General features: G+C 32.2%; 1 protein-coding gene across 3 annotated transcripts; it reads right to left on the minus strand.

Moving 5' to 3' along the window:
- Positions 1 to 4,529: 4,529 nt before the first annotated feature.
- Positions 4,530 to 10,681, minus strand: LOC136206882 (flap endonuclease 1). 3 transcript variants are annotated; one of them, XR_010676471.1, is made up of 19 exons: positions 10,573 to 10,681; positions 10,342 to 10,458; positions 10,182 to 10,240; positions 9,475 to 9,534; positions 9,293 to 9,346; positions 9,143 to 9,191; positions 9,026 to 9,073; positions 8,855 to 8,920; positions 8,677 to 8,727; positions 8,360 to 8,479; positions 8,200 to 8,284; positions 8,010 to 8,091; positions 7,633 to 7,747; positions 7,499 to 7,555; positions 7,370 to 7,416; positions 7,218 to 7,272; positions 6,853 to 7,043; positions 5,812 to 5,927; positions 4,530 to 4,715 (listed from the first exon to the last, which is right to left on the minus strand). XR_010676471.1 is itself a non-coding variant. In XM_065998084.1 (18 exons), exons 1-17 carry the CDS (start codon positions 10,582 to 10,584, stop codon positions 5,853 to 5,855), a joined length of 1,152 nt encoding a protein of 383 aa, XP_065854156.1. In that variant the 5' UTR covers positions 10,585 to 10,681; the 3' UTR covers positions 4,530 to 4,584; positions 5,812 to 5,852. The 3 variants fall into 3 exon arrangements, 2 of the variants coding, with proteins under 2 accessions (XP_065854156.1, XP_065854155.1); XM_065998084.1 differs by lacking the exon at positions 6,853 to 7,043 and having other exon boundaries at positions 4,530 to 4,584; XM_065998083.1 differs by lacking the exon at positions 6,853 to 7,043.
- Between the last annotated feature and the right edge of the window lie 13,260 nt (positions 10,682 to 23,941).

Raw genomic sequence — 23,941 nt, forward strand, 5'->3', positions numbered from 1 at the left:
AAGCCCACAATTAGGTTTTACTCTTTAGCCCATAGTTTTGCCAAGAAAAAGAGATGATTCAGCAAGAGGATAAAATTGTAATTTTCCTATTTTTTTTTAATAAAGGGATACCCGACACGCGCAGGCGGATACCCGGCCCCTTCGGCTGCTGGAACCACCATGACCAAGAGTAGTTTCGGTCCCTTGTCTCCACAAAATTTGAGATGGTGGTGGTTCCGACTCCGTTATCTCCAAGAAATTTTGATGGGTGTTAAATTAGCACTCAAAATTGGCGTAGATCCTGTTAGGCGTCATATCTAAATTCAAAACTCTAATTTTTTCTGGTCTAGTAGGTCTCTCTAAATCCAAAATTCTAATTATTTTGGCATATTATGTCCTTCTTAAATTCAAATTTCTAAATTCTTTTGCCTATTAGGCTCTTCTTAAATCTGAATTCTAATTTTTTTGGCTTATTAGGCCCTTCCTAAATCCAATTTTTTCTATTAGACGTAAAAAAAATTACATGTTAAGAATCATAAACACAGTGTAGCTTAAATTTTGAAAAAATTTACATTGGTACTAAAAATGTTTCTTAACCACACAGATTATAACACGTATATATACGAAAAAATTTGAATAAGTTTGATTTAGTAAAAAAAAATTTACACTGTAAAATCGGTTCTTCAACCGATCAATCTTGTATTCGCCATTGTCGATACGGATCGATAGTGGTGTACTAGCTCAATACATTTGATCTGTTAGATCCGAGTTCATTATAATCCTAGCATAGAAATTAAAATCGTCTTAAAATCTCACAATAGATATCAAAATCATCCTAAGATGAGATTCTAATAGGACTCGCCATAATACGGATCAAATAAAATCATTTTAATATGGAATTTTAATAAGTCTAAATCTAATTATAAGTTATTGATGAGGTGGACTACTATATGAATCAAATATATCCATGACTCGGGGCGGAATCATAAGGAATATGTGAATACTACTGTATGGGAAAATATTAGAGTTATTTCTACTGAGGTAAATTCTTTGCTAATTTCTCAAAAGAGTGTTACCGAATTTAGTCTGTTACTAGAATTAATAACAACCCCAGATTATCTAGAATAAGTCCCTCAAAACTTTTTTTAATCCCTTAAAAGTCTATTTTAATGTCTCAAATATTTGTTTTAATCCCTCAATCTAAACTTTTTCATACTATTAGTTTTTAGTCCTTCACTCTATATTTTATTTCATTTCAATATTCTTTTCATATTAATTTTTATTTTAGTCTATCAATTTTTTTTTCATTTCAATTTTCTTTCGTACTAGTATTTCATACTAATTGAAGAAGATATTTAAAAAATTATTTTATTTTTAAATACAAGGATAAAAGGACATTGTTTTTGTCCTTGAATTAAAAAATGGAAAAATTCCAATTTGGAGAGGGAAGCCCACAATTAGGTCTACTTTAGCCCATAGTTTTGCCAAGAAAAAGAAGTTGATTAGCAACAGTATAAAATTGTAATTTTACTATTTTCTATAAAAGGATACCGTATACAGACTATAGTGGTATGCACCTAATTAGTTACGGTCAGTGGCGGAACCAGAGCTCAAAGTCCGGAGGGGCTCCATTGCATGAAGTTTTTTTTCTTAATAATGATTTAAGGCTTTGATTCATAGTAGTCAAATCAAAATTTTTAAATTTTTGATAATATAAGGGTAAATTTGATCATAATTGGAAACATTAAGGTACAAAACAACTGAGATTCAATATAAAGTAAGGATAAGGTGCAAAAATATTATAATGTTTACACCTAAGAACAATTTTACCCCTAACGTCTAAAATGGTGCAATTTTACCCTTAACGTTGGCAGCCAAGAGCAATTTTATCCTTAACGTTGACAAGTTTGGTCAATTGGAGAAATTATTCATCAAATTGTCTTCTCGGTCATGAATTTTTAACTAAAAAAATACAATTAAAAATAATAAAGGAGAATGAGGTTAATAATAATTAAAAATGATACTTAATATTAATATTTTTAAAGGAGAATGAGGTTTAATAGAAAAAATTAAAATGAGATAAAAAGTGAAAAGAGAGAGATTTGAATATAGGACCAATTGGATATAGAGATTCTTTTAATTATCACTACAACCAACTATGCAAACTTAGTTTTATGTCATATAATCACATTCTACATTATAAGTACTAATTTTAACTATTTTGAGGGATGCTCGGGACTGAACCACTGTTCGTCAAGGGTGTTACGGAAGGTCGGAGGGTCAGGAGACCCTCCCCTACCCCTGGCTCCGCCCCTGATTATGGTTAGATTTAACCTTATTCAAATTTCATTTTGATGATTTTAATCTCCCTTCTACTAATATTTTAATAAATCTAGATCTGATCAGATGAACAAAATCATTTTAAACTAAAATTTAATAAAATCGTTCTAAATTAAAATTTAAAATCCAGATCTAACGATTTGGTAAGTCATTGACTAAAGAAATAATAGGGTAAATTTCAAATAAAACCCCTATGATTTCACTAATTTTCAGATAAAGGACTGTGGTTTAGTTTTTGTCAAAACGAGGATTGAGGTTTCACACTTGGGTTAATGTTATTAAAACCATCCTTAACGACCTGAAAATGAAAATTTTCAAGAATTAAAGTTGTTCAATGTCATATTTTCTATGGAACTACATTTTCGATTTTCGAAAATCATCTTTTTTGGAACTTTCTCTCTCTAAACGTTAACTTTCTCTCTCTTTACCAAACTTCATCTAAATAATCTCAAAATAAAAAAGTTGAAGAATTAAAGTTGCTTAGAATATTAGTAGTTCTTAAAATATGTCATTTTTGAAGTCGTCAATGGTGATTTTAATAGTATCAATCGAAAAAATCCTTATTTTGATAAAGTTGAAAACCTCAATTCTCGTTTTGAGAAAAAGTAAATCACAGTCCTTTATCTGAAAATTAGTGAAACCACAAGGATTTTATTTGAAATTTACCTTAAATAATATTATACAAACTAAATATATTCATAACCCGGGGTGGAACCGTAAAGATATGAGGCATCTACTCTTTTTATGGGCCTTCTGTACTTGCAGAGTTGCATGCTAATCGAGATTGAAAGCCTTACGATGATTTTAATCTCTACCATATGATTTTAATAAGTTTCAATTTAACGGTGAGTGACCAAATTCACTTGATCAGTCACTGACCAGGTGAAAATTACTGTGAACAGAATATATGCGTGACAAGTTTTTAAAAGTATGCATATATTTTGTTCTAACAAAAAAAAATTCAATAATGAATATTATCAAAACCAATTTATAAAATCGCATGGGAGACGGATGGATGAACAACAGTTTGGCAGTACACATTGGGGAGAAAAAATTTACAAGAATTGAGAATGAAGTAATTTTGAATCATTTAAAAAAAAATTCATCTTGTAATTGGACCGGATCAAGTGTTCAAAAATAGGCATAATGAAATATTTTTCTCAATTTTAAAATATTTTGTAATGTTTTTTCTGGCGATTTTTTAAGTTGAGATATATTAAAGTACCAAAATAGGTTTAAAGTTTTTGAAAAAGTATCAATATGGGTTTTATGTACAAAATAGCACTAATATAGGTTTAACATTAAAAAAATGGTACCAATTTAGGTATCGATAACGAAATTAAACACATCATTCATATTACTCCATTAAGCTTTTCTCTCCACGTACAATTGACAAAACTTATCAGAGTAATATAAATAACGTATCACGTTCCGTTATCAATGCCTAAATTTGTACTCTTTTTTAAACATTAAACATGCTATCATGGAACCTAAATTGATACATTCCTAAAAAAACATAGACCTATTTTGATAACTTGTCCTACTTCTAATATATAAAAGAGCCCAATATTAACATTTAAACATTTAAATAGAGGCTATGTTTACTTTGTTTTTTTCAAAATAAATCTTACTAGACCCAAACAAAGTAAACCTTATTTTGTAAACCTTATTTTGTGTATTTTCACCATTGGATGGATTTTACATTCCATCAGTCAATGATGAAAAAAACAAAGACTTACTTTATAAAAAACAAAATAATCACAAAAGGCACCTTACGTTTATATCTAAGATTAATTTAAAACTTACTATTAATGATAATAGTTACATATTTCTAAAATTGTCTTATATTATTTCATTCATATCAAAATAATTTTATTCATACATATCAAAATAGCTTCACAAAATAACCATGTAAACTTCCACTTCCATTGTCTATTATCATTTTTTCACCTTTTTATTTAACAATTATTATAGTTCAATTGAAATTTTAATTTTATTTGTCATCAGATGTCAAGCTTTGCCAAGATCAAAATATTTTACATGTTTCTTAATATGGTCCAAAACTTCTTAGCAAAGACAATAGTAATCAAGGTTCACTAAGGTTTCACAGAGTTTCATCTAGGTGAAACTGTGAAACTAAATGAAACTCGGTGAAATTTCGGTGAAACTCTACAAAACCTTAGTTAATACTTAACACGAACGCTCAGGCAGAAGCAAAACTGTGAAATATTAATTAATCTCAAGATCCATAAATTTAGCCTAACCCTGACCAAAAAGAAAAAAAAAACGTTAAAGTCCGAGCATTTAACAGAACAATAGTTACAGAAAGATTATCAACTGATCTTCCTCCATGAAAACTACGAGAAACATGTCCTCGTGTTATAAAAACTGCTAACCTGGTACATATAATAGCAGATGTCAATAAGAATTATGAAAGTGTCTGCAGAATTGCAAGCATCCAGACGCCTCTGATCTTTTCGATTTTCATTAGTTACGCCTTGATCTTTTAAATTTGATTTATTAAGTTATTGCTCAATTATAATCACAATCACACACATTGAGCTGTCGGTTAACGAGATAGCAAGTTGTGAACATCAAAAGCTAATGTCGTTGATAGAAAGCTCGTCAAATTGAAAGATCAAACGCCTTATCAACAAAAATCGAAAAGATGAAGAAGAGCCTTATGATGCACAGAAGGGCAAATATTCATGCACCAAACTGCTCCGAAGAAACTTTATGGCTTAATATATACACAGCCTCTCCAAGTTGTGCCCATAAAAGCCAATCCCCGAACTTTGAGAAAGACTGATTAACTCCTTAAACTTGCTTAAAATAAAGGATTAGTTCTCTAAACTTGCTTAAAGTTAACTATTGACCCTCTGAAATTGCTTAAAGTGAGAATTAACATATGTACTTGCTTAAAGTGACCTATTAATGCCTTACTTGATTATAGAAATGAGCGCTTCAACTTGTCCAGATCTCCACTTGCTCTCTACCAGATATGAATTAGAGGGTTAATCATGTCACTTTAAGAGGCTAATCAGTCGTTTGCAATAGTCTGGGCCAAAATTTATTCACAACATAGAAAAGAAAAAGAAAAAAGAAAGGTCAAACACGGGAGTTACCAGAAATTACTGTTTTTACGGTACCTAATTACCCTCCATGTTTTTTTCAGATTAGCAGGTTAACCCCTAATTTGATCCAAAACCTATTAGTTATCTGAACTAGCTTAAGGTTACCTACTGACCCCTGAACTTGCGAACTTGTTTAAAGTGATACGCGTTTCAACTTGTCCAAATCTCTACTTGCTCTGCCACGTATGAATTAGGGAGTTAATCATGTTGCTTTAAGCAACTTTTAGGGGTTAATCAGTCATTTTCAAGGTTAGATAGGTCATTAGACTTCTCTGGATATGTTTTAAGAGGACTAGAAATGTATTAGCCCAAAATTTATTCACACAAAAAAAAAGTTACCAGAAATAACTCTTTTTACCTGATTACCCTCCATGTTTTGAACGGGTTATAAAGCTAGGTTTACTTCTTCTTTCTACCACCTCCACCTTTGGACTTTTTAGCACTAGTTTCTTTACCAGTGTTTGCAGGAGTTTCCTGTCACATCGTAGGCATAGAATTAAAAATAAGAAATATCTAGCAATTAAACAATAACTCCATGATTCAGACATCATAACCATGGTATGGTTAGAGGTGTCAATTCGTGTAAGTGGATCGAATGGTGTCGATTATAGGGTTAGTGTTCAGTGAGTAAAGCTTAACCCAAACCAAAAAATTTCATGTCATAATTGAATCAACACAATAGAGTTTGTGTTATTTGCATGTTAGTGACTCACATGCAATTCTACTACCTTTGTTAAGAATGACAGAAATATGAGAGGATGATCGATATAGTTATAATTTTAAATATTCATGTCATTTTCATATTAGCATGAACCCCTAATTGATCCAAACCCTATTTAAACCCCTAATTTTACTACCTTTATTAAGAATGAATGACATAAAAATATAGGAGGTTCATACCGTATTCAAGAATTACATATAGTATCTCTATTAAGGGTAACATGTAAAAATATATGGTAGTCATAATTTTAAATATTCGTATCAATTTCAAGTTAGCAAATCCACCCTAACCAAAACAAATTCCCATATCAATTTTGAGTCAACCCAAAAAGACCCATTATCTATTTAATAAAACACTAACCCACTAAATTCGTATTAGGTTCGTGTCATGTCCAATATTGCCACCTCTAGGTATGATATAAATGTTTACTGTTTAGTGGGAAGAATCAAGAAATCCCTACAACAATAGGAAAGCTATGTTGCACGGACACTCCACTTCAGTAGTGTTTCTACATTTTGTGTCTGATTATGTCCGAAGGCTATTTTATGAAGGGAATGTTTTAGAAATCGCGTTTCCCGGTGTACATTCCGTGTCCGTGCCCGTGCAACATAGCATGAAAGTAATACAAGTGACCTATGTGAAGTAGATATAATTTGAATATTGGTTCTGAAGGTTCACCAGAGTTTTCGGCTTCATACGCCGAAGCAGAGTCCTCTGGACAATGGCACAGAAAGCTTGGAACCTAGATCCAGAACTGGCAGGCTTAACCTGCTGCCATTGACCTTGGGCATGGAAAAGTTACACACGTGCACAGAGAGCATTTTATATTTGATTGCTGGTTTAGGATTTTGAAGCACACATTTCGTTTCCTGTCATCCAAGTGTGTACTAAGAAAATTATGGTTGAAATCACAAGTCTTTGATATTTCAATTGTTTAAGTTAAGTTAGGGCTGAACATTGATTGAATTTAAGCATTAAACCCAGCAACTCATGTATACAGAGATGCAAATAACTGATACTTGAAATGTTTAATAAGACCATACCTTTCGTTTAACGGGCGCTGATGAGTTAGTTACTGGCTTAAAAAATGATTCCAATCTGTACAATTATAAAAACAAGGGCTAATCAGATAACGAGATATGCATCAATCAGAAGAGAAATTCAACCCATTTGTAATCAATGAAAAGTTACTTACCGGCCCTGAGATGACTTATTCTTAGCTGCTTTAATTTTTTCTATTGCCTGTATTATGCATATGAAGCAATAAATAGAATGTTCAGAAAGCCCGCATAAAGATTTTTGTAATAATGATATGAGAGCATACCTTCGTTACCCGATCACTATTGAACCCATTTTCATTAACTAAGAAAGTAAGTAATCCCTGAAATAAAAATCAGATAATTCATGTCAATGTGATACTAAAAAGATGGAAAAACATATTCCAGAGAGCTGAACCACCTCCTCATCTGGAGTAGACCACTTCATCTCAGGTTCCTCTTTGTCAGCGAGGACAAGTGGTTCTTTAAAAAGGCGCCGAGCCTCTTCATATGGCCAATCCACGGGTATTGAGTATCTGAATACAAAATAAAATATAATACAAGTGCAGAAACGGAAACATAAATAGTAGAGATTTTTCACAACCCATACAAAATATTATAATCCTTGTTGTGATTATATACAACTGAAATCTAATGATTATTTACGAGACAAAAACACTAACTACGGAATTCAGTCCACGAACAAGACATCCGAGGGTCAAAACAACAATCAGTCGTATCCCACAGCTAATAACAAATGTGGTATAGAGATAATAGGAAAGCTGAAAGATAAATCACCTCTCTTTGTTAATATTCTCCAATATATGCTCTATAGATCCGTGCTGACGGATGAGCTTCAAGGCAGTCAACCCTCCGATTCCTGTAGTATGAATTTTCCACATTATAAAGTATTATCGAAAAAAATGATACCTATAGATTAAGGATATGGTAGAAAAGAAGAAGAAAAATAAATAAATAATATGGATACCTTTTATGCTATCGCAATAATCACATCCAGAAAGAATGCACAGGTCAATGAATTGATCCATGCTGAGATTTAACTCCTCCAAAATCTAATAACAATAATCATCAGCAAAATGGTGGAATAAATATCAGCAAAATATACCGGTTGTCACAATTCTAGGCACCTTGGAGACATCAAATTCCATAACTGGAATTTTTCTTGAGCTGGGATCCATCAAATGGCGAAGAAATTTAGGAGCACCAAAAGTCAAGGAATCCATATCCTCGGACGCCACAGCATAAACCTGAAAGACACAATAAATTTAATAATAACATTAACATGGAGTGGAAATTCGAGAAACTTATGAAAGAACGAGAACCTAATTTGAAGGACAAACTGTAGGGATTAGAAACATAATAAAGTTGAACCAAAATACATGTAGAACAATGAACCTATTAACTAACTCAAACTTGCCAAAGTATCAGTCATGGATATACGCACCTTTCCTGATTTGCAAAGTGCTGCGCACTGTGCCTCTGCCTCAGAAGGAGCCTGTAGAAATACAAAAATTAGTCCAAGGAATCAATGTAGTTGTTCTATCATTGTTGGAAACAGATTGAACGATATGCAAAACTTCACACAAGAATTCAGATGGTAAAAGCTATATCAAATAAAATACCTCAATTACAGGTACTCCCATGAGTCTTAAAAGTCTTTTACAGTCTTCATTGTGCTGCTTCGTCACCTACATAAATAAAAAAGCACAAATGATCTTTTGTAAAAATTTGTCTAATGAAGAATAAACATGCAAGTGCTCATAAAAACCGTAATGACAATCATAGTAACTGACCTTCACTGTCCGCTTACTGAATTTCTCAATATCCTCCTGATTGCCACTCTACAAAAGCAAAGCAATATTTTGTGAAATAAGATATTCAATAGCAAAAAAGCAGAAACAAACACATACCTCGACTGCTGCAGTCAGAAGCTCAGTAGCATCTACCCTCCGAGAGTAACTGTATGGCAAGAGTTGTGTAACTGTCATGTTACTCTTTGAAGCCATAGAGGTACTAAAACATCAAAAGTGAAAAACAAGCAACATAGACGGAGAAATTACCGTTTTGCTAACTCTTGTTTCTTCAAATCTGGAGGCTGTCCATCAAAAACATAGCTGAAACCCAATCCACTATGCGGGTAAGAAGCAACATAAATATAACCAAATAAAATTGACCAACAAGCAGAGACTATTTTCTAAACTAAAATACAAAAACAAAAAAAGAAGGTGCAGTAACACATTACGCAGGCTTTATCCCAGCTTCAAGCAATCTAATTGTCCGGTTGAACATGCCTTGCAAATGACTACAAGCAGAAAATCAAATACATATTAACTTATTATTGAAAAGATAAATTAAGTACAAATAAATATTGAATAGGGTACAAACTTAGCCCTATGGTTACAGGGGTGAACAAATTTAGACTCCACATATAAAATGTGCAATGTGAGTACTACTATTTTTTAGATATAGTTCAAACAGAAGCTCATTTCCCGTTAATTTGGTTCCACTTTTGTGGCACATAACATACAAATTTAGCTCTATGGTTATTAGAGTAGAATGGATTTAGACACCACGGATCAAATTATACAATATTAGCACTAACATTTAGTTGCAGGTGGATGCTTTTGGAGCTTAGATAGCCCATACATTGAACCGAACTAACAAAAGATGAACTCGTGTTAGATCGGTTGATGGAATATGAAATTGCTCCATCTACAAAATGTTTATGCTAACATTTTTTTATAAGTGGAGTCCAAATCTGTTCTCCCTAATAACCTCTTCTAAAAATTCAATCTTAATAGCTAACATTACACAGTTTTTATACTTGGAGTCCAAATCTGTTCTCCCCTAATAACCTCTTCTAAAAATTCAATCTCAATAGCTACCAATTCGATAATTGACTGAGTTAAAAACGAAAAGGGAAAGAAGGGAAATAAACCGAGCAATTACCTAGTGACTTCGCCAGCTTCATTAGTCAGCATTTCAGTCCCGGTTCTTCCCACCACAATCTGCAACCATTCAAGCAGAAAAACCACTCACTGTTACTCCTGCAATAACACATTAGGAAGAAAACATCCAAATTTGAAGAAAAAACGGAGATAACACATACAAGGAACTGGTAAATGCTCATGCTAGCATCAATGGCAATCTTTCGGCCGAAGAAGCTCTCAAACTTCTGCTCTTTCATGGCTGTAGGCGCATTATCAGCCAAAAGTTTCGTTAAACCCTGAATTACAAACAGCAATTTAGATTACATTTAAACAATAAGAAATCACTAAGAAACCCTAATAATGGTGTCAAATTGAGACGATTAAACCATCATTCAAAGAATCAAACTGACCTTTATACCCATTGATGGTTCTGCAACTCCGACCGATGAATCGCTGTGAAAGACGATGGATTTTTAGGTCACAAACAAAGAGGATAGAGTAGAGAAAGACGCACACTTTCCCGCCTACTGAAGAACAGGCGCGCTTTCTCGGGTTATATACCTGTCTGGGGCTCTTGGCCCATCTAACATGGGCTGGGTTGTGTCGGGCCCGATAACTAAGTAAGGTTAATTTAAGCGGTTAAAAAATTTAATTTATGCAATAGATTTTAACTGGAACAAATTTTCTAAGATATATCGAAGTAATTGAATAGTTGTATTCGGCTATGAAAAGCTGGCTTCAAAAAATCTCGAATGATTTAATTCAACTGGGATTTAGATTTGTTAAAACCGATTCAATTGATTTAATAATTCTATCATTATTTGTAAGTTTAAGTGCGGGGTGAAATGGTGCATTAGGATTTATCAACTCTTATTCCATCGATAGTATTTGGAGTTTCCTTTAAAGAAGATATATGATTCGTTTAAGATTGGAAAAGATGAGAGATTAAAGTGACTATTATTATAGCGCTGAAGTATTGTATTGACTTAGAAAATATTGGAAGAAATACGCTTATTATCTTCTTTTAAGTTTATAGCTTTAAATGTTTGATAGCTTTTGAGCACTTCTTAATGTTCTTTCTTCAAGATATATGAAAAATGAAGTATATGTAGACGTGTTCATAAATCGGATTGAACCAGATTTATACTGTATTTAACGGAATTATATCTAAACATGTTTAGCATAAACTCGGTTCAACTCACTATAAATTTAGATGAGCTCGATCTTATACCAAGACTCTACTTGAGAATCAAATTTCAAATCTAGCCCCTTCGTGTTAATAATAAAAAATAAATTTGTACTTAAAGATACGTATAAATATTATAAAGATAATTTTACTTTAAATGTATATATTTTTATTTTATATTATGTTATATATATATATATATATATATATATATAGATCGAGTTGAGCGGCGTCGATTCATCATGTTTACATAAATTTTAAGTCCAGTTAAAAAATAAATAGGTTAAAAGAGTATAGTATTATTTAAGAGACAAACTATTAGCCACTCCAACTTCTTGAAAGTGACATAACACGTCCCTTATTTTTTCTCCAATCAGAGAAGATGTTAACCACTCGCTTTTTTATTGACTTCTCAGATTCGAGCTCCTATCTCCTATTTTCGAGATTCGGTCCCGCCGAGTAGCTTGATTTCCAGATTGATGCGTTCGACTCAATCGCATCGTTGTCATCAATGGTATCATCCCAAAGGTCTTCCGGACGAGGCTTAATATCTACACCTGTTTCCAATCAAAATAGGATACATGAACGCTAAAAGCCCTAAACCCTAATTTTACATGTGTTACGACTCGGGTCGTTTTGGAGTAATTTGATTTCAAATTAAACATTCAAAAGTCTAACCAAATTTCATTTTGGATTTAATTGATCCTACTAGGGGATTGAGTTTAAACGGAGTTTGAAATTGTTTACATAAATGACGTGTCAACTAGGATAGGGGAATAATGTGTTAAAATGTCAAATAGGATAGAGGCTTAATCTTCTAAAGACAATTGATTAATGGCTCAGTGCGTTAAAAAAATTAAAATGAATGGTTCAAATTTATTAATTAGTTCAAACGAAAAATGAATCATAGAAAATTATATTAAAAAGGTATGAAAATAACAAAATCGCCTTTTGAGATCCTAAACGATGGAATTCGACCAAAATATGATGAAGCCCACAGTGTTGATGTGGGTTTTACAGTTGACCTGTTTCTAGTCAAAATAGGATATAAGAACCCTAAACCCTAATTTTACACGTCTTCCTACTCATTTTGGACTATTTTGATCTCGAATTAAACATTCAAAAGCCTAACCAAATTTCATTTTGGATTAAATTGATCCTACTATGGGATTGAATTTAAATGGAGTTTGAAATGGTTTACATAAATGATGCGTGAAATAACATAATGGCTTAATCTTTTAAAAATAATTTATTAATGGCTTAGTATATTACAAAATTAAAATTAATGGTTGAAATTTATTAATTAAGTTAAACGAACAAAAAATTACATTAAAAAGACGTGAAATCACAAAATCGTCTTTTTGAGGCTCTAAAACGGCCAAATTAAACCAAAAGAGGTGGGCCCAAAGCAAAGCTTTGAGTTTTGACCGTTGGCCTATTGTCAATCAAAATAGGGTCTGGAAACCCTAAAAACCCTGCACTCTAATTTGACACGTGTACTCGATGTTGAAACACCTTTCCACATGATTTTGATTTGACAAAATTACTTAAGTAAATCTCTATGATAAAAAAAAATATTCCAACACAATTAAATTTAAGTGCTTTAATTTAATTGTACTAATGTATTTGTTCAATGTTGAGTAAGTTGATTTATAAGAATAGGAACAAAAAATGTATAAGAGAAAGTCAAGACCAAGTCAGCTGATGAAAGTCACACAACCGGAGCTGAGTAAAATGCAACTCAGCCTTGACAAAGAAAAAGTCTTCTTCTAAAAGCTTGAAGGCGAAGCCGCTGAGTCAAGCTGAGTAATCGTCAGGTCAGCATCAATGATCGGTCAACTTGGAAGACAAAGTCTGTCCATTTTCTTAAATATTCAGAAGCCACAGAAATCTGTCTGGAAGACTTTTCGAAAAGGAGCATGGACCATCTAACATCTACAAGAAGACAAACCTGGCGTTTGACGAAGACAGAAGACAGGATTGGCCTGCAGCACTGAGCGCTGACCAATTATGACGAAAGATGATCGTTTCCCCACAACGGCTATGTTGGGATGCAAATAATTGATGCCTCAGACATCACTATAAAAGGGCCACTTCAAACTTGATTTCACACAAGAGACAGAAAGAAAATCTTCAAGTCAATTCATTGAGAAAATACAAAATAGAAGCTTTGTCTTAAAAAGAAAAAGCAAGCCCTTACACCAAACTCCTATCATTGTGTAAAAGTCTAGAGTGACTGGATCATCTAAAGTGTTCTTTGTTTCACTAAGAACAATCGTTGTATCATTTGTAAAAGGTTAGGAAAAGTGAGACTGAGTACTCGGTTATAGTACTCAGTGGTAGAGAAAGGTTGAGTACTCGGTTATAGTACTCAGTGGTAGAGATAGGATTGAGTAGAAGAATAGAGGAAGGTACTCTTGCATACTCAATTGCTATTGTAAACGGTTTGTGCTCTACCTTTAAAGAGCTCGGTAGAGGATTCAAAAAGCTCGGAAGGATTTCCGGGGACTGGACGTAGACAGAGAGGCCGAACGAGGATAAGTCTGTTGAGTAACTTCTAACCATTTATCTTTTGATATATATATTTATTGCTTGTTAAATATTAATCAACAAAACAATAATCGGTATATGCTGTGTTGAGTAAATCTGAATGCTGTGCTGTGTAATCTGAGTGTTGAGTTGGAAACTGACTTAAATGTTACTTCCTAACTCACGATAGAAACAGCTCTAGTCAGCAGCTGACTAAAGCTGTCTCAATTCTACTCAGCGATGCTGACCTAACGACTGAGTTAAAGTCTTAAATATTTAAATAAGTCAGCATTAATTACCAAAAAGTTTACAATAGTTCCTAACCCCCCTGGAACTAATACTATCACATTACACGGGACCAACACTCGGGTCATTTTTGACTAATTAGATCTCGAAGTAAACATTCAAAAGCCTAACCAAATTTAATTTTGGACTAATATGGTCTCAAATTAAACATTTGAAGTAGGATATATTTAATCCAAAATGAAATTTGGTTAGGATTTTGAATGTTTAATTCGAGATCAAATTAGTTCAAAATGACACGGGTAGAAACACGTGTCAAATTAGGGTGTATGGTTTTTAGCGTTTCCAGAACCTATTTTGATTGGAAACGACTAACGGTCAAAAACAACACAAAAAATGTGGGCCCCACCCTTTTTTGGCAGAAAACCAAAAGCCGCTTTTGTGATGTTCACGACTTTTTAATATAATTTGCGATGATTTTTTTTACCTAATTAATAAATTTCGACCATTAATTTTAATTTTGTACTACACTATATTAATCAATTATTTTTAAAAGATTAAACCCCTATCCTATTTGACACGTCATTTATGTAAACAATTTTCAAACTCCGTTTAAATTTAATCTCCCTAGTAGGATCAATTTAACCAAAATAAAATTTGGTTAGGCTTTTGAATGTTTAATTCGAAATTCAATTAGTCCAAAATGACCTAGGTAGGAAAACAAGTCAAATTACGGTTTAAGGTGTTCAGCGTTTTCGAACCCTATTTTGATTGGAAACATGTCAATTGTAGAAGCCCACACTAAAACAATGAGCCTCATCCTCTTTTGACCGAATTCCATCGTTTAGAGTCTCAAAAAGATGATTTTGTTATTTTCACGTATTTTTAATGAAATTGTCTATGATTTTTTTTTCCGTTTGACCTAATTAATAAATTTCAATCAATAATTTAAATTTTTTAATACACTAAACCATTAATTATTTGTTTTTAAAAAATCAATCCCATATCCTATTTGACACTTTAACACCTTATGTCCCTATTCTAGCTGACACGTCATTTATGTAAATAATTTCAAACTCCATTTAAATTCAATCACCTAATATGATTGATTTAATCCAAAATAAAATTTGGTTAGCCTTTTGAATGTTTATTCGGGATCAAATTAGTCCAAAATGATCCAGGTAGAAACACATGTCAAATTATTGGAAATGCGCTAACGGTAAAAACCAACACTAAAATTGTGGGCCTCATCCTCTTTTAGCTGAATTTCGTCGTTTAGTGCCTCAAATCTCAAAAAGATGATATTGTTATTTTCACGCCTTTTTAATGAAATTTTCTATTAGTTTTTTTTCCCGTTTTACCTAATTAATAAGTTTTTTTTTTGTAGATTTCAAAACTGTGTAGTTTTGTGTCAAAGAAATTTCAAATAGATATAATTACTACTCATGAAAAACTTATAAACAAGCTCGCTAGCAACTTACGAACAAGATGTTGACTCGAGCTCGTTAATTTTCTAACAAGCTGAGTATAAGCAGGTCAAAGCCCAATTCGATTACAGTCCTACATTTATTTATTTATATAATCACATAGAATATATATATATATATATATATATATATATATATATATATATATATATATATATATATATACCTATCATTTTTGTGTAAATTTAATCATTACTAGACTTGTTCATGGGTCAGATAGAACCGAGCCCAATAAATTTTGCTTAAAAATGCTCAGACCAAGTCCAAGTCAACCCATGGATAATTTAGAGATGTTCGGACTTAAAAATTAAATTTCAAGGTTAATTTCAATAAACCCACTTAAAAAACGTATATTTTTTAATAATAAAAATTAAAATGTACATTTAATAATCAATATTAATAGATTGAGTGAGCTTTGATAAATTTTAATAATAGACTGAGTGAGCCAGAACAATCTAACTAATCTTATTTTTATAAATTTTAAAATCTGCCTTAGAAATATGTGAGCTTTGATAGGCCTAGGCCAAGCTAGGTTTACTATAAATTTCTTATCCAAGCCTGGCCGGCCAGTTGGACGAGGGTTTGGGATTGAGCGAGTATCCTAGACTGTGAACAAGTCTAACCATTACTGAAGTTTGACATATGTTTGGCCGGCCCGTTGGACGAGGATTTGGGATCGAGCGAGTATCCTAGACTGTGAACAAGTCTAACCATTACTGAAGTTTGACATATGTTTCATTTTGTGTCAATAAAATCACTAAATTTTGATTTCAATAAAGTAATTCTAATCAATTTGTGTACAAACATTCATCAGAATGTTAACGTAACACATATAACAATTAACTATATGCCAACTAAGTGTCATGTCAGACAAGGATGTGAAAGATTTTTGTGTAGGATTTTTTATTTTCAGACCGTCAGTGGTCGTTTTGAGACGTTGAGTGATCACTAGTGTTAAAAAGTGTAAAGGTCAATGACCATACTGTTAAGAATGGAAATTCAATGACCATAATGTTAAATGGATAAAGATCAGTGGCCATGGGTGTAATTTACCCGGGTTTTGATGGATTAATATCATGCTATTCTCCAACTATCCTTTTATATTGGGTAACTTATACCCATGGCCACTGAACATTACTCATTTTAACATTGTGGCCACTGAACTTCAATTTTTAACGGTATGGTCACCGAACTTTATTCTTTTTAACACCGGTGGCCATTGAACTTTAACAAATTCTTCAAAATGATAGGTAACGACCTCAAAATGAAAATATTCAAGAATTAAAGTTGTTCAGAATGACATTTACCATGAAACCATAATTTTTATTTAAAATCACCTTTTTTGGAGCTTTCTCTCTCTACAAATTCTCTCTCTCTCAACAAAAAAACACCTAAATGACCTAAAAACGAAAATTTTCAAGAATTAAAGTTCCTTAGAATATCATTAAGTCTTCGAATTTTTTATTTTGAGACCGTCAACGGTCGTTTTGAGACAGTGAGTGGCAACCGGTGTTAAAAAGTGTAATGTTCAATAGCCATACTGTTAAGAATTGAAGTTCAGTGACCACAATGTTAAATGGGTAAAGTTCAGTGGCCATGAGTGTAATTTACCCCTTTTTATATTTGTGGGTTCTGATCAATTAATTAATAACATATTCTTGGGATAACAAAAGGAGTTGTTTTAAGAGGTTTTGACATAATGTTAAATTGCTACAGTTGAGTTCTGACATAAGTATAAATTATATCTCGGTTCAGTTTTGTTTAGTTTTAACCCGAACCGAATCGAAGACCGAGCTATCTTAAAAATCAAAACTGAATTGAACTGAGTATATGTGATTCGGTTCGTTTTGGTTTTATCGGTCTAGTTTCATCGGATTTTGGATCCAGTTTCATCAATTTTAACCCGAACCGAAAACAAATTTGGATCATCTTCTTAAAACTAACTTCAAATTTCAACAAACATCAGTGCAATCACCAGTTTCACAAAGGAAAACTTTCGCTTCTAATCATTTTTTTCTAGCTTAAAGAACAGTGTAAATTTCTAATCTCTGAGTACATTCGCTAAAACAACACAAAAACAAGAAATTAAATTTCTCAAATCTTCATATCCATATTGAATAAAATCATTAGACCAGAGATTATTCTGATTCAAACTACACCAGTATCTCATCTCCACCACCGGCAATCGTGCCACCGTCAAACGTGTCTGGCCGCTGCACACTTTCCCTATTCACATCAAATCCTACCATCTCTGGCCGCTCAGCTAGGTGTGTTCAAATTTGGGTTGGGTGGGTTACAATTAGGGGGCGTTTGGTTCACACGGGGTAAGGGAAAAGGAATCAAGAAAGGAAAACTAAAGGAAAGGAAAGGAATAAACATTAATTTACCTATGTGTTTGGATATGTTTAGGAAAGGGAATAAAGTAAAGGGAATCCAATTCTCTAGAGGGCATGGGGTAATGACTTAACCTAAAGTGGGGTAATGGCTTAACCTAAAGTGGGTAAAGGGAATGAGTTTTTTTTTGTAAACAAACAAGAACAAAGGGAATGAAACCCTCTCATTCCCATTCTTATTCCTAAAGACCCCAAACCAAACGCCCCTTTAGATTTTTACCTAACCCATATAAGGATACTATTTCATGAGTTAGATGGGTATATGGGTTGCAATAATTCTTTTTTAGGTCGGTTAGATGGGTTGGGTGGGTCATAGTGGGTTCAATTTTTTTTTTGTTTCTTTACTCTTTTTCTTCTATTTTTTTTTCTCAAATAGTATAGGTTAAACAGTATAAAAGTTAAATTGATACTATGTGGTTTAAAATATTATTTTGTTCTTTTCATTTTATCGAACCACAAATCTCAAATAATAATAAAATATAAGGATATAAAGATTAAAATTTCTGGAATTCCAGAATTTCTGAAATTCTAAAATTTTTCAAATTCCAGAATTTTCAAAAGTTCAGAATTTTCGGAATTTCTAAAATTTCAAAATTTTTAAAATTTTAGAATTTTTTAAAATTTCAAAATTTCTGAATTCTGGAATTCTAGAATTTCTGAAATTCCAGAATTTTTAAATTTCCAAAATTTCTGAAATTTCAGAATACCTAAAATTTCAGCATTTCTGAAATTTCAGAATTTTTGAAATTCCAAAAATTCTAGAAATTCCAGATTCTGGAATTTCAGAATTTCCAAAATTCCAGAATTTCTAGAGTTTGGCATTTTAGAATTTCTAAAATTTTGAAATTCTAGAATTTCAAAATTTTTGAAATTCTAGAATTTTTGGATTCTGGAATTCTAGAATTTCCAGATTCTGGAATTTTAAAATTTCAAAAATTTCAGAATTTCAAAAATTTTAAAATTCAAGTTCCAAAATTTCCAGAATTTAATAATTTTTGAAGTTCCAGAATTTTTTGAAATTCTAGAAATCTTAAAAGTTCAAAAATTCCAGAGGTTTGAAATTCCATAAAAAAAATTGGGTTGGGTTGGATTGGTGGATTGAGTATATTTTGTACAGCCCTACACCGAACCTTCTAAACTATAATTATGTCTAAGATATGTGTGTATATATATATATATATGTGTGTGTGTGTGCGCGCGCGCGCGGATTATTTCTCAATGGGTATTACCTATCCATGGGTACTCTTGAAAAATGTGCAATTTATTAAAGTGGCTTGTAATATCAAATTACAAAACATACCCTCCATTCCAAAATATAAGTCATTCTAGGCTGTTTCACACAAATTAAGAAATGCAATTAATATAAAGTGAAATTAATGAATTTACATTGATTAACTAAAAAAAATTCTCTCTCATGTAATGATTGATGAACAAGTCTTGTAATTTTGAAAAACACATAGACCAAAACAAAAAAATTAATACTTGGACCGAAAAACTATACTAAAAGTTCTTGAAAAAGCTAGAAAGACTATATTTTGAAAAAAAATTCAATTGCTAGAATGACTTATAAAAAGGAACGCAGGAGTACTATAAATACAATATTGGGAATAGGTGTATTAGAGCACCTTTAATGGTGCAAACATCTCTTTAATGCCACCTAAGACAAAGAACAAACAAAAAATACACACCACTAGAAGAGATGTGTTATTTAAAATATTATGGAGTGGAAAGGAAATTATGAAGGGTCAAAGAACAATTTTGATTAATAAAAATGAATCAAAAATGATATTTTGTAAGAAAAAGTAGCACTACCTTTTTTAGAATGGCAGTCGCCAAACTTGCTATTTGTGGCGTGTAACATACACTCGCCCAAATTGAATCATTAAAGAAAGGTGCGTGCATCTACTCTCTACCGTGTCTTTTTAATTGTCTTTTTTTCACTCAGTCTGTCCGTACACTATCAATTTTAGTAGCAAACTAATTTTGAGAACAACCTGTCTAATGGTTATCTACTTTTTTTTTTTTTTTTTTTTTGATGAAAACACATCTAAAGAGTAACCACTAGTGATGCTCTTATACCTTTCTTCCGACACTTAAAAATTAATTACTCTAAAAATTAAAACCACGATGGATTGATTTGATGTTGGTTTTCATTGAAATTTAGTAATTACAACACCTTGGAAAAGTAAAGTTTCATTGAAAGTATTCATTGAACTTTAATTATTTTCAATTTTTTTTGGAAAATAATTACTTGTTTTTTTATGGTGAGAATTGCTTGTTTTCAATTTTAATACAATTCAATATATAGATAATTTAATGGCTTATACATAATTTTTCCTGAACTTGTCCAAAAAACTTGATTAGCTTTATAAACTTTTAAAGTGTTCTGTTAGCTCAATCAACTTGCTTAAGTGTATCTTTAGCTCCCTCAATTTGCTTAAAATGTAATCAATTAATTATTTGGTTGCAAAAAAAATGCTAAGCTCCATGTGAACGTGTCTTGAAAAAGTAAAATGACCAAGGTCGTCGTGGTATAAGGTTCTAATATAAGAGATGAAAAGTTTTACAACTGAGGAAGTAAAAACTTCATTTTCAATATATTTTAATCTATCATGTGAAGGCGCGTGAAACACATCTTTCGCATGTAGCATACTTCTTTACAATCAAATGATTAATTGATTACGTTTTAAGCAAGTTGAGGGAGCTACATTGACACTTTGAAAGTTCAGGGCTAATCAAGCTTTTTGAACAAGTTTAGAGAGAAATTGATATATTAAGCCTAATTTAATATTATATAAACTATAAGCACTAGATGAGGGGTTTGGTGTTCAGTTCGATAAAAGTTCGGTTATCGAGTTTTGGACAAGTTGATGAACAAACTCAATTATAATGTTCATGAACAGGCTCGTGAATAAGCTTGGATTGACTATTTTTTAATGATAATATTTTTATAAAAGGGGAAATTTAAAATTACGTAGTTTTGTATGAAACTTTAGTTTTGTACTACGTAGCTTGTGAACATAATTAATGAATTATTCACGGGCAAAGTCCATGAACATAATTAACGAGGTGCTTGCGAGGAAAACTCGTGAACAAATAAACAAGATGCTCGCGAGCAGGTGATCAAGCTCGAATAGGATGTTCAGCTCAAATGGAGCTCGAGCTCGAACTTGTACATATTCGAGCATAAGTAGGCCAAATCTCGACTTAGCTCGGCCATGGATCTTGGATTCACATGGTCCACTTCTCAGCGGTGAAGATATGGCAGAGGAGCTTCGCCCTGCTTAGTTCTCCCGGTATCTCTAGAGTCTCCGGACTGCTTCCCATTCTCCTCGCGCTTGCAATCTCTTTTAGCTTTGTCTTTTTCAAGGTCCTCATATCCTAACGGTCTGTCATAGTCATCATAGCGGACAAAAGTCTGTGCCATGACCATTAGCTCTTCGAAGGAGTGGGGGAGCTTATGGAAGCACTTCTTTTTTCAACGGCTCACAAGAGGTTCCCTTCACTAGGGCATCATGTGCGACTTCCAAGTTGAGGCATTTGACTTGGGAGGCCAAGTGATGGAATCTTGAGAGAAAAATTCTGAGCGACTCCCTCGACCGCTGCCGCAGGCTGTTGAGGTCTTAACTTATCTTTCTCACCTTGGCTGATGCCGCGAAATAGGATAAGAAGAGGTCTTTTAGCATATCAAAAGAGTCGATTAACTCAAGGGCCATGCCTCTGTACCAATCTTACACGCTTGTGTACAGAGTGGTGAAAAAGACTTTATACATTATGTCTTCATCCTTGGAGTATAGGTTGGTAGTACTCATGAATGAAGCCACATGATTGCTTGGATCTTCGATGCCGGAATAGAAAGTGAGCTTGAGAGTTTTTCAGTCTTTCGGAAAACGGGTGTCGATGATGCGATGCACTAGGGGAATTTAGCTTGACGTTATGTTTCCTCCTATTAATCCACTTAAAGCTCACTTATCGAAGAACCTTTGGATTTTTTACTCTAACAACTCTTCAACCTCTTGTAGAAAATGTTAGGCATTAGTATTAAGGACAGTGTCCTTAGGAATTAATCGGAAATTAGTCGGAGATTAATCGAGGATTAATTAGATTTGTATTTTTATGTTTTGTTATATAAATGCAATTAAAATAGGTATCATAATATCTAAAAATAGTAATATAAAACAGTTTAATATAGAAAAACATAATTATTTGTAACATATATCCTTAAAAACTTGTAAGAAAAACATTTCAACAATAATATTATTGAAACAAGTAAAAAAATATTACCTATAAGTAATATAATTAACTGAAAACTATGAAACATTATCCTTAAAGTGTTAAATGATATCATAAAAACAAGTATAGAACACAATTAAATAGAATATCCAAAAATAGTAAACAAAATTTACTCAAAAATATGCAATAATATTTGAAAGTGAATTATAATAAACAAAAGATCAAAATTTACTCAAAACAGTGTGACAGTGTATCATAATAATAAAAAATCAAAATAATAATAATAAACATATATATATTTTTTTGTTTTGATCACTGTCCAAATGGTTCTCAAGCGGCCTCATAGCAGCCTAAATGAAAGAAAACGCTCAAGGGATTTAGGCGGAAAAAGTCGAAATGTATTTTCGATTTTGAGCGTCTAAACAAAATCTAGAAAACCTACGCAACCTTTTTTTTTTACATTAGATAGCATATTTCTTAAATGTTTTTCAACTTATCTTAACAATATATATACATTTTTATTTTATCTTAACAATGGTTTATAACTATAAGATATAGGATTTTTTTAGAGAAATTTATTACATGTTTTTTTATTTTAATACAATCAAAATTGCAATTATTACCAAAACCTAAAGTCATGCTTTGGGAAGCATGTGATTTATTTCGGCATGTCATTTATTTAGATTTTGGAAAATGCAAAGTATTTTAAACAAAAATCAACTTGACATCAAATAATTTAATTAAATTGTAGACCATTAGATTTTAATTTAATGGCTTATATTGTAGTAACCATACATGGTGATAAATAATAATCACCATTAGAGAGAGAGAGTGCGTTACCAATATTAGTACAAAAAATTTGTTAAAATTTTAATAACTAAGTTTATTACATATAATCAATTAAAGTTGACCTGAGTAGTTAAAAGCCTCGAGTGGAGAAAAAAAAAAGTTAGGAATCGGAAATAATAAAAAATTTAGTGTCTTTATTTAACGTAATAGAAAGAGTCTCATAGTTTTCTTCAAAAATCTTTTTAAGTATAGCCAACGTTTTTTATCCATTTAAAATTTTAAACACATATGTTTTTAATGGAGTACATGAATCGCTATAATCGGTGGACTCGCTCGATTCACCACCGATTCGGGCATCATGTCCGATTCAGGTACGTTTTTTCCGTTTTAGAATTTTTTTTATTGTTTTCTCAATTGTCCGATTTTACAATTCATTTTTTCAATTTAAAAAAATATCAAATGATGAATAACCACATTTTTTAATAATTTAAATGAAATAAATAAAAGTAAAAATGAGAATATGAGAATTATACGGGTTGAATGGATTAGACGGGTTGTTAGATGGGTTATGATAAACCATAAAAAAATAAAATTTATAACACATTCAACCCATCTAACCCATTGTAATGGGTTGGATGGGTCGAAATTTGGTGGGTTATAATAACCCAACCAATTTTGAACACCCCTACGCTCAGCCACCACCATCCTCCCTCCAGCAACCGAAGTTTCCGCCACCGCAACAGAATGATTAACAGCTAAGGTTTCAATTATCTTCTTAAACTTTTGATCAATAAGCAATCCAAGATCAGTCAGATCGAGAAGATTCAGATAGTTCAAGTTTTCTCCGGTGAGGTTATCGAACATCACCTCAGTTATCCCCTTTTCTCTGGTGATGGTATGAAACATCAACTGAGTTATC

This window comes from Euphorbia lathyris, chromosome 9, assembly GCF_963576675.1.
Source record: "Euphorbia lathyris chromosome 9, ddEupLath1.1, whole genome shotgun sequence".
Lineage (NCBI taxonomy): Eukaryota > Viridiplantae > Streptophyta > Magnoliopsida > Malpighiales > Euphorbiaceae > Euphorbia > Euphorbia lathyris.

Coding starts and splice junctions, on each gene's coding strand:
- LOC136206882 (XM_065998084.1), bottom strand. Junction 9,192..9,292: donor AAACAAGAGTTAGCAAAACG/GTAATTTCTCCG, acceptor CTTGCCATACAG/TTACTCTCGGAGGGTAGATG. Junction 5,928..7,217: donor CAGCGCCCGTTAAACGAAAG/GTATGGTCTTAT, acceptor ACGATGTGACAG/GAAACTCCTGCAAACACTGG.